Raw genomic sequence first — 17344 nt, forward strand, 5'->3', positions numbered from 1 at the left:
TGCACAAGATCTATCTATTGTGCTGAAATGGAACAGGAAAACATTGAGAGGGATTTGTCCCATTAAGAGGATTAGCTCCTATAAAAGAAGCTTTAAATTTCCCAATTAAATATTTTTTTAGAGGCTTTGGGATATTTTGAAATTTAGGAAAATCTTTAAGATAGTGTTCAAACTATCTTGAAAAAACCCAACAACAAGCCAAGGCATTGTTTTCTCTTAGCACATCAGCAATCAATGTGCAAGGAGTGGGATGTACAAATCAACAAATAGGTCATATTTTCTGGAATGTTTTTTTTTTCTTTTAGTGCATTCTGTTTGAGCAATCTAAACAAAATGAGAGGGATGCAAAGTTTAAGGAACTGGTTTGTAGCTTGGGTTTTCATGGCACGTGATCACCTTTCTCCTTCTTTCTTTCTCTAGGAGAGCATGGGTTATGAATTAGGTGTGCCAGCACACCTGGGAACCCATGGCTCATGCTGTTTGTACACTTATGCTCCTTTCTTATGGCATTAAACAATTCTGTCTATTTAATTTACTTTGGTTATATAATGAGCCATGAATACCTTACCAAAATAATGTGTCTATTGGCATCCCCCCCCCACCAAGAAAACTAAGTGATGTGCTTTTATTTTATTGTACATGTTATTGTATATCTATTAGCAGAAATTAAAACTACAAATTACAATTAGAAAACAAAATAATTTGTTCTGGCATCAGCTGTTTGAAAGTGAAGCATAAGAAGATATGAGCTGCAGATGAGTTTTAGTGCCATTTCTAAACCACTTTCTTGGACATTCTAATGTTTGATTGCATTTGACTGATTCTGTAGTGTTACCTGAAGAAAAATCACATTGTAATGAATCAATCAACTAATTAAAGGAGTGCATAAAACAAGTCGGATCCAGGTAATCCAACCCACCAGTCTGGAGTCTGCAGTCACCTGGGGAAGAGGTGCAGTAGGACAGGTTTTTCTCAGCTTGGTTGTGTGGTAGGGGCTGAGGAGTTTCCTTAGCAGATTCTTCAAATGTCATGGCGGCCTGAGCTCTTGGGTCTTGCATCAGCACCAGGATGTTATTGTCCATAACCCTGGACACTTTGGTGTACTCCTTACTGGTGTCAGGAGTGCCGGCCTGTTCCCCATGAACACTGCTTTCTTTCTGTTTCGGGAGCAACGATAAGGCGCCATCCTTGTTGACTTTGTGAATCTCCACATAATCCATGGGCCTGGGAGACATAAAAGGCATTTTCTCCTTGGGTAGCAGCCATGTGGAATCTTGGTCAGCCTTGGAGTGGAAGTGTTCCAACTCATTCTGCTTATCTGTTGCTCCTTTCCCCACTGTGTCAATAGTTGTTGAGTAATTTAAAGCTTGATTCTCTTCTTTCTTCAGTGAGACAGCTGGAGCATTCACAGTGCCCAGGGCCACCTTACAAATGTCGGCAATGTTGTGGTAAGAAGATCGCAGGTTGTGGTTACTGGATTGCTGGGGCATGGGCCATGTTGAAGACTTGGACCCAATGGCACTGAAATAGGGGATTTTGCCTTCCAAGTTTATGCCCTGGGGTTGTGGGTCCCAGCTGTGGGTCATTTTTGTTCCAGGATCCTCTGGCTTCTCATTGACCTCTGGAATGGGGAAGGTCGGTGGAGGGACCCGGGGTTCTTCACATTTCTCAGACAAGAGGGAAGGGCTATCGCAGCTTCCCCTGCCGGAGTCGCTGTCTGGGTCAAGGTGTGTAGGCTTCATGCCTTGGCTAGGATGGTCCTTTACATGGGTGGGCATTAGCTGTTGATCCTCATTGTCATCCACTTCCAGAAACTCCACCAGAAGATCCTCACAATCTGAAGTGGGAGGAAAGCCCTGGCATCCCAAGGCACTCAGGAGTTCTTCAGACTTCCCTTTCTGTAAAAATATCAACAACAATTGTCATTAGAATTACTCTTTTTGTATTGCTTTTAATGACATATACATACATACACACATATACCCATCTATACACATACACACATGTACATTTTTTCCCTTACACAGTCTTGGAATCATTGGGCTGGAAGGCTGGTGAAATGGGAAAATCTCTTTTTTTTTATAGGTGGGGCTGATAAAGCAGGACAAGTGGCATTGTTGGTCAGCTTATTCCAAGAACATGTAAAAGGGTGGGCCAGAGGTAGAGTGGGGGTACTGTGCACATGGTACTAAACTAGAGGGTAGGAGACCTGAGTTCATCTTGGAACAATATCTCCATGGACAAGTAACTTAACCTTCCTCAGCTACAAAATGGATCTAATAATGTCTGCTTTGAGAAGCAGGGTGTTATAATGGAGAGAAAGTCTAGTGGTCAGGAAGATTGGGGTTTGACTCCTGTCTTTGATACTTCATAGTTGTATTATCCTAGGCAAAGCACTAAACCTCACAGGGTCATAGGAACACTTGTATTATGAATTACATTTGCATGCTGCTCTGCATTGGTGGAGGGTATTTCTACACTCAAAATTCCATACCAGTGAAATCACAGACCTTGAATATATATACAGAAAAATCCCCCAAATCCTCAATCTACTCTGCTTCCCTCAGAGAATTTTGGTGAGAAAGTAATGTAGCTGAAAGTGTTTTATGAAGAAAGCTCTAAAAAGGTTTAGCAAAAACATATGAATGTAAGAACTTTTTCTTTGTTGCTCTATTGAAGGATAAATTAAAAGCTTAGTTGTTTTGTTCTTTGATCTGAAGAAGAGCTGAAACATCTCCAAAGTGGTGTTTTCATTCACTACACTTCCTCCCTAAGTGGTGCAATTTTACCCCAAGATTTGTCATTCTCCATGAACCTGATGTAAGTCAGACATTTGTGTTAAAAGTGAGCAACTAGTATCCTGCCCTTTTGTACAACAGAAACTGAGATGGTGGCCACGGTCACACCTCAGTGGGGACTTTCTGGATGAAAAATGTTTTTGTCCTTTCTTTGAAGTTATCATACTTTCTAAATGCCCATGGTCTCCAGTCTGTGACAGACTGGGAGAATCTACATTTTTGGAATCTTTTTCCTGGGCTAACCCATCTTTCTCCCCTACTCCCACCTTAGTTGTTTTCTTTCCTCTCTTCCCAGTTCTTGCTACTTTTGTGATGTTGACTCTTCCTTACTTCTCTCTCTCTCTCTCTCTCTCTCTCTCTCTTCCTGCTGGGCAGCAAGGCTATCAAGGGCACTAAGGAGCCTCTAAGTACTCCATTTAGCCTCCGAGGTAGGGCAGACATTTGGTCATTGAATCTTCATTTGCTACTCTCTTTTTTCTTTTAACATGCAGCTCAAGCTCCATTTTCTACATGAAATCTTTTCTGATTCCCCCAATTGCTTGCATCTTCCCTCTCAAATTACCTTGTATTATATTTAATTACTCTGAATATATTTGTATTTATTCACTTTGGATTTATGCTACATATATATATATATATATGTATATATATATGTCCTTTTTGTCTCCCTTATTAAAATGTCAGCTCTTTCTTAATTTTTTTTTCTAATTACATGTAAAAACAGTTTTTTGTATTTGGTTTTTAAAATTTTTGAGTTTTAAATTTTCTTTCTCCCTTCCTTCCCTCACTTCTTCTTGAGAAGGCAAGCACTTTGATATAGATTGCCCATGTGCCATCACACAAAACATGTTTCCATATTAGCTGTGTTAGGATCTCAGCTTTTGGTCAGCAGAGAGTGCTTCATACTATGTATTTGTACATCAGTGTCTGACATTTCATAAGGACTTAATAAATACTCATTCATAGAGCGCTTGATTGTAGCTACCTCATGTTTTATATTAGAAGAGCAATTTTAAGTTAATTACATTCATAGAAATTTTTTGTTTTTGCAAAGGAAACTACAATAATATACTTTACATGTTAATGAGTTATTTTATGTTTTCATGCATTGGCACTCACTTCTAGCAGATGAGTATCAAATCCTTTTATTTTGGGGCCTGGGACAGGTGGCAGGAGGCAGGTGATCATGCTATAAAAACAGTAGAAAATTTGAGAGGTTAGACAAATGCCATCTTTCCCTCCTCATAGGATTCAAATCATTGCCAAATATGTCTATTTTGTATACAGACAAGGGCCTGTTAGCAAGAATGTAGGGTCTGAAGAACAATGTGAGAGCAGACTGTGGTAGGACATTAAAGAATCTGCAGACCCTGAATTGCTCAGGGTCCTGATGAGCAAGTCTGTGGGTTGCTCAGATCATTTGATTCTCCATTTTTATCCCATTTCTACCTGCTGTTTGACCATTTTCACACTTAGTATCCTCTTTAGAGAGAAAAAGGACCAGATTCAGATAAAACCATTTTGCTACTTGCTGGTAGTTTTGATGGAAAAAAAAGGTGGATGCGGAAGAGAAGTAGAACTAATGCCTAAAAGCAAGTGTTTGAATTGTCTGAGTTATCTCTGCCATCTCTTTCCCTATTATTTCATATAATCAAGATCTAGCAGGGTTTTAAGAGACGACAACCTACCTGTAACCTTTCAGAGCCATTGTCCAGACTATAATCAGACAAACAATAGATGAGAGAACAGCCACAAAGATCCACACTGTTGTATCTTTCATTTTAACATCTAGAAACAAACAGGAGAAAAGTTCAAATCATACAAATCAAATTCCAAACCAATGAGAGACACTACCTCTAAATACTGGGGATAGGTTTATTCCTCTCCTTTTCACTTGTTCCTTTGAATGACAGATTTGAATGACAGAAATGAGACAGATTGGAGGAAACAATGTCCAGAGATTCTATTTTAAAATTGTTTTGTTTTTCTTTAAAGGCAAGAGTGGGAAATATCAAAGTTCTGTAAATTGTAAATTTCATAGAATTTTGATTCCAACAGCATTTTAAAATTACTGGATATTAGCATTATAGGGGACCTGTGAGGTTTTCTAATTTAATCCTCTCCTATTCCAGATGAGGAAATTAAGTTTTAGAGAAATCAAATGACTTTGTTCAAGGACACAAAGTTTAATGATAGAGCCAGAATGAGAACTCAAATTCTCCCATTCTGATCCAGTGCTCTTTTCACTACACAAGGATGGTTATAGGATCCTGATTTTTATTTCCACACTTGTTTTTTGGAGACTATTAAGATGGCAATTAGATAGTACAGTGGATAGAGCCCTGGACTTGGAATCCGAATGACTCTTCTTCCTGAGTTCAGAATGGGCCCCATCACTTACCAGCAGTCATTTAATCCTGTTTGCCTCAGTTTCCTCATCTGTAAAATGAACTGGAGAAAAAATGGCAAACCACTCTAGTATCTTTGCCCAGAAAACCCTAAATGGGGTCATGAAGCATTGGATATGATAGACTCAACAACAACAAAGATGGTAGGTATTCATAGAAATGTAAACTACTCTCTTTCATAGCACTTTGCCCTAGTTAATTGGGCAAATTATCCCTTGTGGCTCGATCTATTAGGGCTGTACAACATGAGAGATGTTCTTGGCCAGGCCCATTAGGGACGATGGACTAGCAGGTATTAACTGGGACATGAAAGCCTGTTTCCACATCTCCCAAACATACCATTTATAGGTAGCTTTGCCAGAGAAATCACAAAGTAGCAATGATGCCCTTCAGTTTGTCCTTGTATTGGGTTCAGAGAATTTTAGTCCCCTTCTCTACTCTTTTCCCCCTAGATACCATTACCTCCAAATTCTGCCTTTATTTGAACAAAGAGCTCCAAGGTCACTTACCACTGGGTATCAGAATTGAACTTTGAGGGCTCCACTGACTCCAAGAGCCATGGTCTGGTTTACAGCGAACCTCTACAAGGTATTTCTGTCCCAGGTACAAGCTGAAGATTTTAAACTGTGTCTGCTGACCAGCAAAATGTGTCTAGAGAGGAACATGGTAAATAGGAGTCACTCCAGCTCTTTGCTATCAAGAGTCTGAGGTGTTCTTGACTATTTGTGGAGTAGTCCTCATAATTGGCCTCTGGAAGGCTCTGACATTATAAGTCCTAGACTGCACTATCCTGTCACCCTATCCTTTGGTACCCGTCCTTCCCCTTCTCCCCATTTTGAAATCATATCCTTAAATTGGCATTGATAGTGGATAAATACAACTGGGATTCTGAAGACACAAATATGGAACTGGCCTATGTCATTATGGGTCCCGTGGGAAGTAGCATTCAGAAGCTAAGGGGGAAAACTGAGCACATTAATAAATGTCCATAGGAGAAAAACCCAGAATTTTGTATTTGCTCAAGCTAATAGAAATGACAAGATTCACAGTCATCCAAAATCATTGTTGGATTAAGGTGCTAAATCTAGTTTATTGGTGGCTGCTCAAATACTAAAACAGGAAGATCCTAGCAAAAATGACTCACCTCCCACTCTGCTGCTTTCTCAGGTTTTAGTCGCAATTCATACTGAAGTGTGAGCCAACCAGACCTAACATCAACCATGGCAGGTGGAGACCACTTCAACCACAGATAGGGTTTTCCATCTTCTGGTTGTTTAACTTCTAAAGTTAAGTTCAAAGGAGGGTCTGGTTCAACTGTGGACATTAAAGAAACTTCTTTAGTACTTGCAAGGAAAGAACATTTGGTATTTTGTTTATTCCCCTGTATTGTTCGTGATCTTTTTTGTGCACAGAAATGTTCCTGTGTATAGGATTGGAAGCCCTTGGAAGCCTGGCGCCATTACTAATGCTTAGCAAAGTAATTAAAACACTATGTTTATCTTTTGACTCAAACTCTCATCTCATTAGTAGCCTCTGCCTCTAAGGCCCCTCTGTCCCTCTGCTGGATGGTAGATAGTGAAGAGCTCCTTCCAGACTCTCCATTCAAGGAAAGAATCATTTCATTTCTCAATCAGCTGTAGAACTTCTTATCTCCTCACCTCTACCTTTTCAGCCTCTTTTTTATAGTGTCTTTCAGTGTTAGATTATGAGATTCTTCAGAGCAGAGGTTGTCTGCCTATTTTTGCATCTACAACAGTTTAGTATAATCCCTGACACAGTAGGTATTTAATAAATGTTTATTGATTGACTGACCCATGATAAAAATGACAAGAAAATGTGAATAAAAAGAAGCTCAGATTTAATTTACTTTTTTTGGATCATCCTAATGCTTAGATCCTTCTCATGCTGTAGTAACTCACAATGTGATTTTCCAGGACTGAAGATCTCAAAGTTATTTTCCAATATAAAATTTGCATTTGCTTTGTATAGAAATGCTGTTGGATTGAAATAGTTATGGTAGGGCCAATTTAGCAAAATACAGAGAAGCTTATCAGCAGTAATGGACTGATCACCTGGCAGTGAATTCTGTGACAAACCAGGAAGCAAAGAAAAGTACATTATGCTCAATCATGCAGAGTCCCCTCTGCCTCAGTAGGAACTAGTAGAGTGGAAAAGAAGGCAGATGGTAGTGAATATTACATGTTTTTAGATTCTCTATGGATTTTAATTTAATTATAAACATTGGAAATGTGAGATCACAACCTAAAGAATAAAGAATTGACTTATTGGAAGAATGAGATCATATTGATGCTGATATTCTTATGACAAACAAAATTGTGAAAGTAAAAGAAGTCATTACAGGAAAGCATGTCTCATATGCTTTCTTTGGTGATGCAAATAAAGGCACAGAATTAGTGGGTTCAGTTGTTAATTGAGGAAATAAGAACTATCCTTTCATAGAACATTTGATCATCTCATCCTTCAATGCTAATGATGAATAAGCAAAAATAGCTAGAATTCATATTTATGTAGCTTTAAAAATGTATAAAAAGGCTATATAAATATAAAATTAGCTAGGTATTTTATACATTTTATTAATTTCCATTTATATAGTCTTTTAAGATGTGTAGAGAGCCATTCACATATAATCTCAATGAAACTTTGGGAGGCAGATGGTATTATTAGTCCTATTTTAACAGATGAGGAAACTGAGGTTGAGCATATGAAGAAACTTGCATATCACATATAATTAGTAAGTATCTGAGACAGGATTTGTACTTCCTGACTCCAAGACTAGCACTTTATCTATTGTGTCACCTAGCTAAAAACATAATAAATATAACTGTACATATGCTGTAACATCTGCTGCAGAGGATGAAGAGGCAAAGGGATTTTTTTTACAGAACATTGGACAAGATCCTTCAAACCAACATTAGTCTTTGATTCTCAGTAACTTCAATGTAGCCTATTCAGAATACTCCCATGCTTCTATCATAAATACTTTGTATAAGGATTGGGAATTTACCAAATTGGGAAGATACCAGACTTGTAAGACACTGGCCATTATTTTAAAAAGTAATAAAATTGGCTCTATCTTCATAGACATGAATTGATTGGTTATTAATAAAATATTAAGCAAAAGTCAAAATCCATATGAAGTTAGAAGAAAAGATAAAGATAAGATAATAAGAATAGTTTTATTTTCTTCAGCATGAAGTAACTGAATGAATTGCTGATTCTGAAAAAATTGGAAACAAAAAAAATCCTTCTTTCTACAAAGGTGCTGATTTTGAGTATCACAATTTTCTATAAAAGTTTAATGGACATAAATCATTGGATGGCAAAGAAAAACCAGAAAATATCTTGGCTAACAAATAACTGGTTTTGTTGGCAAGGTCAGAGAGATGGTAGTCAAGGACAATACTGAGTTAAGTGAAAAGTACTATGGTAGAATACGCTTAAGCCTCATCACCTCATAAAGCACACACAAACTAGTGGAATAGTTTACATAAAGCTTGATGTGAAGCCCAATTATCCCAAGATTCTTCCTTACTGTCACTGAAAAGATGATAATAAATAGAAAGAAAATAGAATGGGTTTTTCAGCATTTCTATTACAATTTATTTTTATCATCACTTATGATAAAAGCAGTGATAGAAGAAACATCATATGTGTATTCCAAACTTTGATTTCCAATGTGTTATGGAAAGAAGCTGAAGTGGCTCTTAATGGTCCTGAAAAATTGAGTAGAATGGTTGTAGCAGACCCAATTCACATCAAAGAGATTTTGAGATGACATAATTTTTAAAGCATCAAGTGATCATTATTAAGCAAAGAGAGGAGAAAACACCAAAATAAGGGAAAAAAATTACACATTGTATTGTTATCCCCAAAAGGTGACTGCAAGAATACTAATACACTAATTTACATGACTACATAATTGTATTTAATACTAGCTTTGAGAATTATTTACATAGATTCCCAAGGTGATTTGAAGGAAACATCTAGAGAAAATTCAGAGTTTAAGTGACTTGTTCAAGCAATGTGTGTCAGAGGTAGGATTTAAGCTCATGCCTTCATCAAGATCACTTTTTTATTTCTCATATCACAGAAATGGCCAAAAAAAAAAAAAAACTGCACTAAGACTTTTGGGACTCCCTGTCTTAGTCCTAAAGAGATATATTTAATGTAACTCTTCAATAAATCAACACATCTGTGACTTCATCCATTTAAATATTTTTTCTACTAGTGCAGGATGTCCCAAAAGTCTTAGTGCAGTTAAATTTTTTTTTTTTAAAAGAGTGTAGACTAGATTGCATTTGTGAAATTATGCAGTGATTTTGGGGAAACAAGCTGCTCCCTAGTGTGAAAATCAATTATTTAAGACAGATTGTTTCAATTTGTTGACAATGCATTATTATTATTTATTTAATATCATAAGATCATGGATGCAGAACCAGAAGGCACCTCACAGGTCAGCTAGTCTAACATCTTGATTTTATAGATGATGAGATAAGACAAACAATATTAAGTCTAAAAGATTCTCTGACATACTATTAATGAATAAATATTGTTTGTTTAGAACAACATGGAATAAAGTATACTGCTGGGAAATATTTTAGATTCATGAGAGAGCAGAGATCACATCTTAATTAAATTTGTTTATCTTCCAATGATCTAATCACAATTTTTTTTTAACAGAGAAGGTGCTTAATACTTGTAAATTAATGAATCAAACTATTCCACTAAAAATTTGAATAGGATGTTCAAACAATGCATTTTTTTCATATATTCTTTAATGGTCTGAGGGTTATTAATAAATATTAATTTTAAAAAGTTATATAGCATATAGAAATACTAAACTAGTTCTATTTGTCTCAAATAATGGCAAGTTGAATAGAAAGTAAACTAACTTAAAAACCATTATCATTGAATTCTTAATAATCTTTCACACACTCTCAGAAACTATTACTAATAGTAGAGGGTCTATACTTCATGCTCCTTGAACTACTTTTAAACTCTCATCAGAAAATTATTGGTTCCTTAACTTACCATATACTAACAAGAAAGACAACATCAACAATATTGATATATGTTGGAATAGTGTTACAAAATTTTAAAATCATTTTAGGTACATTATCTCATTCATTCCTCACTATAATCCTGTGAGACTGGTACTACAGGTATTATCTCTATTTTAGAGATATAAAAACAGATGAGATTATGGTAAATGACTTGTAGTAATAGTCACGTCTTACTGACTCTTAATTTTGCATCCCCTTTAAGAAAAAAGGGCTTTTATTCATTCTGTCTTTGCCCACCTTCTTTTACCTTCATCCCGATCTGTATACATCTTCCTTACTGAGTGATCTATTTTTGTGCGCACAAGGATAAAAAAGAAATATGACCTAGGTATATAAGATTGCATTTGGACTCTGAATGATATCCGAAGGACAGGTGGTAAGGTACATCATGTCTTTGTGTCGTGTAATATTACATGGAAGGCAAGTGATTACATTTTAAGTAGTATCACAATTCAGAAGCTTTTTGCCACTATGGTTACTATCCATGCACCCCAGTGCCCAATGAGTTAATCTAAATTGGCTAGTGGTAAACAATCAATTTTAAGGACAGCACTGAGTCTTGGTGACCATGATGAAACATTTGCAATTATGATTTTGGAAATTTGTCTCATTATTTGTGTCAAGTAGATCTCTTATAACGGGCATGATGACACAACACAGTCACTGATGTTCAGATGACATTTGGAGCACTACCAATTTCTGAAGTCCTTCCTGAATCATTATTGGAAAATGAAATTATGCACAGTACCGTTTTACTGTTAGTATATTTAATTTACTTGTACTTATGGTTATACCTCAAGGATTCAAGGTTTCATCAGTGGGAGAATTCCTTCCACTGACACAGCACTTTCATATCATTAGTACATGCCTTTGTTAGTTGTCATCGCCAAATTATTCACTATCCAGTGGCCAATGAGCCATCATTTTCTGGTAATTGGTGGCCAATCAACCATTAATCTTGCCATCAGCTTCTAATAGTAATCAATCACTTGTGTAAACTTCACTAGGCTCATTTAAAAAAATAGATATATAGTTGCCCATTGTCAATTTAGAATAATAGAATAGTATGGTAAATATTTGGAAATTTGTCATCCATTGATAGTACACATGGGGCATTGGTGGTTCTTTCCTATTACAAGACTGTTTAGTTAACTAAAATGTTGCAAAAACCATGTTGGATAAAAGGAAGAATATTAAAGTCTTGAAACCCATATTGAAATGTACTAAATGGAATAATAGAATGCCATAGTTTCTGAAGAATTTTTTCCTTCAGTTGAAGCTGACTCAAGGAACAACAGAGGGGTACATGGCAGGTTTAACAATAGGATATATTAGTGACCAGGAATTTCATAGGAGAAACTATAAAAAGGAGCAAGATGCATGACCAGGAAAGATGGATGCTAGTTATGTGGTAAGATTAAGGAATAGTCAATGGACAGCTATGTGTCAACTGGTATCCATGCAAATGCTAAAAGAATTAGAGGAAGGGCCCCGGTAAGGTCCTCCTGACTTCAGGGCTGGTGCTCTATCCACTGCACCACCTCGCTGCCCCAATCTCCAGTTATTCAGAGCTATATCACGCCTAGATGGTTTTGGAGGGGAAAGTGAGGTAAGTAGCCTTGCACAGCCTTCCCTCACTTAAATCCAATTCACTTGCATTTCATGAGATCACCTCTCTGATGTCATGGTCCTCTTCAAGACCAATGAACAAACAACAATATAAATGAAATGAAAAAAAAATCAAGAATAGTAATAAAAGGACTTTTTAAGACGGGTTAAATAGCACCCATTACTATTAAAAATACTAGAGAGAATAGGGGTAAATGGAATTTACCTTAAAATGCTATAATATTTATATAAAACCATCAGTAAGCATTATTTATAATGGGGATAAGTTAGAAGCCTTCTCAATGCCATCAGAAGTAAAGTAAGGATGCCCATTACTACCTCTATAATTTAATATTATACTGGAAATGTTAATTATAGCTGATAAGAGGAGGAAAATAAATTTAACAAAATAGAATAGGTAATGAGGAAACAAAACTATCACTCACTGCAGATGATATGATGTTATATTTAGAAAATCTTGGAGAATCAACTAAAAAAACTACTTGAAATTATTAATAACTTTAGCAAAGTTGAAAAATACAAAATAAACCCACATAAACCATCAACATTTCTCTATTTTACTAATAAAGTTCAATAGCAAGAGATGGAGAAATTCTATTTAAAATAATTGTGTACAGTATAACGGTACACAATATAAATTACTTGGGAGTCTATCTGCCAAGACAAACTCCAAAGAACCATAAGAATATGATTATAAAATGTTTTCCACACAAATAAAGTCAGATCTAAACAACTGAAAAAAATATTAATTGCTCCTGGGTAGGGTGAACCAATATAATAAAAATGATGATCCTACCTAAAGTAATCAATTTATTCAATGACATACCAATCAAATTCTCAAAAATTATTTTGTAGAGCTAGAAAAAATAATACAATTTATCTGGATGAAAAAAGTTCAAATATAATAAGGGAATCAATGAAAAAAATGAGAAAGAAGGTGGTCTAGTTGTACAAGATCTTAAACTGTATTATAAGGGGGAAATTACCAAAACAATCTGGTCCTGGCTAAAAAAATAGAATGGTGGATCAGTGGAGTAGATTGGGTATAATTTATATTACAGTAAACGACCCTAGTAATTTAGTATCCGATAAATCCAAAGATCCAAGTTCTTGGAACAATAACTCAGGATGTGACAAAAACTGCTGGGAAAACTGGAAAACATTATGGCAAAAATTAGGCATAGGCCAACATCTCACACTGTATATCCAGATAAGGTCAAAATGGGTACATGATTTACACATAAAGGGTGATATGATATCATAAACATATTAAGAGAACATGGAATCATTTATCTCAGATTTATAGATGAGGGAAGAATTTAGGACTAAGGAAGACAGAGAGCATTACAAAATGCAAAATAGATAATATTGTTTACATAACATTAAAAAAGATTTTGCACAAACAAAACTAATGCAATTAAAATTATAAGGAAAGCAGAAAACTGAGAACCTCTATTAAAAGTCTCATTTCTCAAATATATAGAGAATTTTATTTTGTAAAGAAATAAATCATTCTTCAACTGATAAATGGTCAAAGGATATGAACAGGCAGGTTTGAGACAAAGAAATCAAAACTATCTATGGTCATATGAAAAATTACTCTAAATCACTATTGATCAAAGAAATTCAAATTAAAATAACTCTGAGGGACCATCTTGTCAGTAAGGCTAATGTGAAAGAAAAAGAAAATATTGGATGCTGGAGGGAATGTGGAAAAATTAGGACAATAATGCATTGTTGGTGGAATTGTGAATTGATCCAGCTCTTCTGGAGAGCAATTTGGAACTATCCTCAAGGGGGTATAAAACTGTTCATATCCTTTGATTCAGAAATACCACTGTTAGTTCTATATCCCAAAGTCATCCAAAATAAGAGGAAAGGATCCATTTGAACAAGAATATTTATAGCAGTTTTTTTTATAGTGATTAAGAATTGGAAACCAAAGGGATGTTCATCAAATGGGAAATGCCTGAATAAGCTGTGGTATATGATTGTAATGGAATATTATTGTGATATAAAAAATTTCCAAACAGGATGATTTCAGAAAAACCTCGAAAGAATTACACGAGACAAAGAGGAACGGAAAACATTGTACACAGTAACAGCAATATTGTTTGATAAAGAATTGTAAATGACTTAGGTACTCTTAGCAATACAATGAACCAAGAAAATCCCAAAGGACTAATGATGAAGAATACTATCCACCTTTAGTGAAAGAATTGATATTGATTAAATACAGATTGAAGCAAGTTATTTTTCACTTTCATTTTTTTCTTTTATTTGTTTTCTTATAAAAATTAGTAATATGGAAATGTTTTGCATAACTATACATGTATAATCTATATATGATCGCTTACTATTGGAAGGGAAGGAAAAGGAGGTATAGAATTAGAACTCAAAACTTTAAATTTAGAAAATGTTAAAAATTATAAAAAGGAAAAGAGCTGAGTGGGAAAGGGGAATTATTTCAAAGAAAGAAAATAACTTTTAAACTATGCCATGCCAAGGAGAGAGATGATTCAAAGATTATTTATAAGGGAAAAATTACTAGTAGATTTAAAAGTCTGCCTTATATTTGCTATGAGTTCTTATCCTTCCTTGTCAAGACCGCTCCTCACTTAAGACAGTATTAGGCAAAGTCTACCTCATCTGAAAGAGAATCTGAACACAATGTAATAGTTTTCTTATTTTTATGAATGGGGGTACAGATCATTCAAAATTACACAATGGACTTTCTGCTGCTTATTTTCTTAGCAGATTTATGTCAATATATTATTAATATAACAAGGACTTGTGTGAAAACTCTTTCCACTGATGCAGATTAAGTCATTTCTCATAATTCCAAGATGAAGTAATTTGCATGTGATCACACTTAGAAAATGTCAACAGAAGGAATCTGAACTAAAATCCTTCTGATTCCAAGACCAGTACTCTATTTACCATACTACATGGTTTTTATTTCCTTCTTTCTTTTCTTCATTCCTCCCTCCCTCCTTCTCTCTCTCCCCCTTTCCTCCTTCTTTGTTTTCTCCCTCCCTTCCTCCCTTTCCTTCTTCTCTTCCTTCCTTTCTTTCCTCCATTCTGTTTCCCTTTCTTCCCCTCCCAATCCAGATAATCTTGTGCTTATTTTGTATATATATATATATATATATATATATATATATATATATATTTGTACATGCTATATTATTCCCTGTAAAATATAAGCTCCTTGAGATTTGGGACTATTCATTTCACTTTGGTCTTTTTTTTCTTTAGCACTTAACATGGTGCCTGGCACATAGGGATAGTGATAGGTCCTATATCTATGATTTCATTAGCATAAGTAATTCATAGATGACAAAAACTCCGTTTACTAGTGCAGGTTGGCACCTTTTCTATAATTTATAGTTTTAGGGAGTTTTCTAGTTTTGAGGTGGTCAGGGAGACAGCATGTGGCCCAAACCAGATTAAAAATAATTAACAAAATAATTAAAATAATTGATTTAAACAAAATATTTTAAAATATTATAAAACATAGAAAACATCATATTTGAAAACTAAGTATACTGCTAGCAGAGATCTTTATGTAAGAATTAGTGGACTTATTTTCTGCTTGAGTTTGACACAACTGATCCAGAATATTGGAATATTAAGCTACTTGCCCAGGATTACCCAACCAACAAGTATCAGAGGAAAACCTTGAACCCAATCAGCTCTTCCTGTCTCCAAAGCCAGATAACTATCTTTTACACCATGTTGCTTGTTAATAAATGTTTATTGTTTGGTTACTATGAAGGCATAGCCTGATGTAACATGGAAAAGTGACTGTTTGAATTATCACAATAATTCAGACACTGAGTTGATTGTCTTTATGTGGACAAATCCAACCACAAGCAAGTATTGCAGCCAGTCCTGCTGTAGATAATTGGAAACAATGCAGAAACTGTTTAAATTCTTGGTTTAGCCTCTTAATTGATAACCTGTGGGACGCATGCTATTGTAGGGAATAATTGAACTACTCATTTTTTTCTGGTAGTGTCTTCAGAATTTTGTGATAAATGTGACCCCCTATCTGATGCTTTGTGAATCAGAAAACTACTGAATTCAATCACAAAAATGTTTTTGAAAGTACTCCATTTTTTGATATACAGAATGGAACTTCAGTCATGTGGACAGGTATTCCATTTGTAAGAAGTGGTCTATAGCACTGAAGCATTATATAAATCCAGGATGATGGCACCTCTATCTTGAGATCTACTCCTCTTTGGAAGCAAGGTTGCAGGGGAGCTTCTCATGGTCATAGCAGGAATGTTGGCTTTTGGTAGGACCTTTTGGTACATTGGTCCCTCTCACATTAATATCTGAGCCTAATAATAGGCTCAATCTAGTAGTAATAGGACAGTGGATCAATTCTCTTACCTGGTCTTCCTTCCATTAAAATGGCATCACTGTCTATTCGACCTCCTTTTGGCATTACTAGGTAGGCCACTTGACTGGTAAATTATTACAATCTTGACTTTCTTTGACATTTCAAACCCAGTTGCCCCTTTCCTTCTGGACCAAGTTCCTCTATCTCTATGCTACAGAATGACGTGCCACTAATTGTTGTTCTTAATTATAGTGAGTAACTCTTAGGGGAATTTCCTGGGGTACCTTCATTCCCAGTTGAAGATATTATTAGTTTGGAAACTACACAGATCCATGTCCTCTTCCTATGGAAGGGAATCATAATGATGGTAACTAATCCAATATCCAGGTTGGTTGCCTTTGCATCAGTAACCCCCAGAATTATTTATCTTTTACTGCCTCTTACCTGCCAAGGGCCAGGAATGGTTTTAAACTGTACTAGACCTACTCCAAAAGACCAATCTTTCATAGTTAATACATGCTCAGATATGTTCTATTAACTGACAGACATTCCCTTTTTTAAAAAACTAAATTCTTAGCAATATAACTCCTTGCTACTTCAGACCTTAGAAGAATCTTGCTAATTTTGTCTACATAGTCTTTTCTTGGGAAAGTATCTTTATGAAAACTGTTCCCATGACAGAACAGTTTCCTTTGATCCCTCCCAAGTTTCCTTCCCAATTACTGGCAGACTTTGCTTCACTAGCTGATAAATCCTGCATTCCCAGTTGATTAATTTTTTCCTCTCTCTATCTTTATGTCTCTCTGTCTCTATCTCTCACCAGAGTGCACAGCAAACAAATAGTAAGTAAATGGAAATAGTATAATTGTCTTCAGATGACAAGTATCATGTATATATTCTGATCTTTCTATTTGGGGATATCTATAGAGGCTAACAAAATCAAATTAGAATTTTGTTGGAATCTTTACAAAGTGTTAAGCCATTAGAGTTGATAGAGACAATAATTATCTAATTTAGCATGGTTCAATATGATTGATTTGATCTTGGAAGGAGATGTTTTAGGCCAGAACTTGA

General features: G+C 35.5%; 1 protein-coding gene across 4 annotated transcripts in view; it reads right to left on the reverse strand.

Moving 5' to 3' along the window:
- Positions 1-239: 239 nt before the first annotated feature.
- Positions 240-17344, reverse strand: part of PRLR (prolactin receptor) — a 210720-nt gene continuing 193615 nt past the window's right edge. For all 4 annotated transcript variants that reach the window (XM_031964125.1, XM_031964108.1, XM_031964133.1 and 1 more), the window contains exons 6-10: positions 6351-6520; positions 5716-5857; positions 4487-4586; positions 3918-3987; positions 240-1898 (exon numbers count right to left, since the gene is read on the reverse strand). In XM_031964125.1, the coding sequence (XP_031819985.1) occupies positions 870-1898; positions 3918-3987; positions 4487-4586; positions 5716-5857; positions 6351-6520 (1511 nt within the window). In that variant the 3' untranslated portion in view covers positions 240-869. The remainder of the gene's footprint in view (positions 1899-3917; positions 3988-4486; positions 4587-5715; positions 5858-6350; positions 6521-17344) is intronic.

This window comes from Sarcophilus harrisii, chromosome 1, assembly GCF_902635505.1.
Source record: "Sarcophilus harrisii chromosome 1, mSarHar1.11, whole genome shotgun sequence".
Lineage (NCBI taxonomy): Eukaryota > Metazoa > Chordata > Mammalia > Dasyuromorphia > Dasyuridae > Sarcophilus > Sarcophilus harrisii.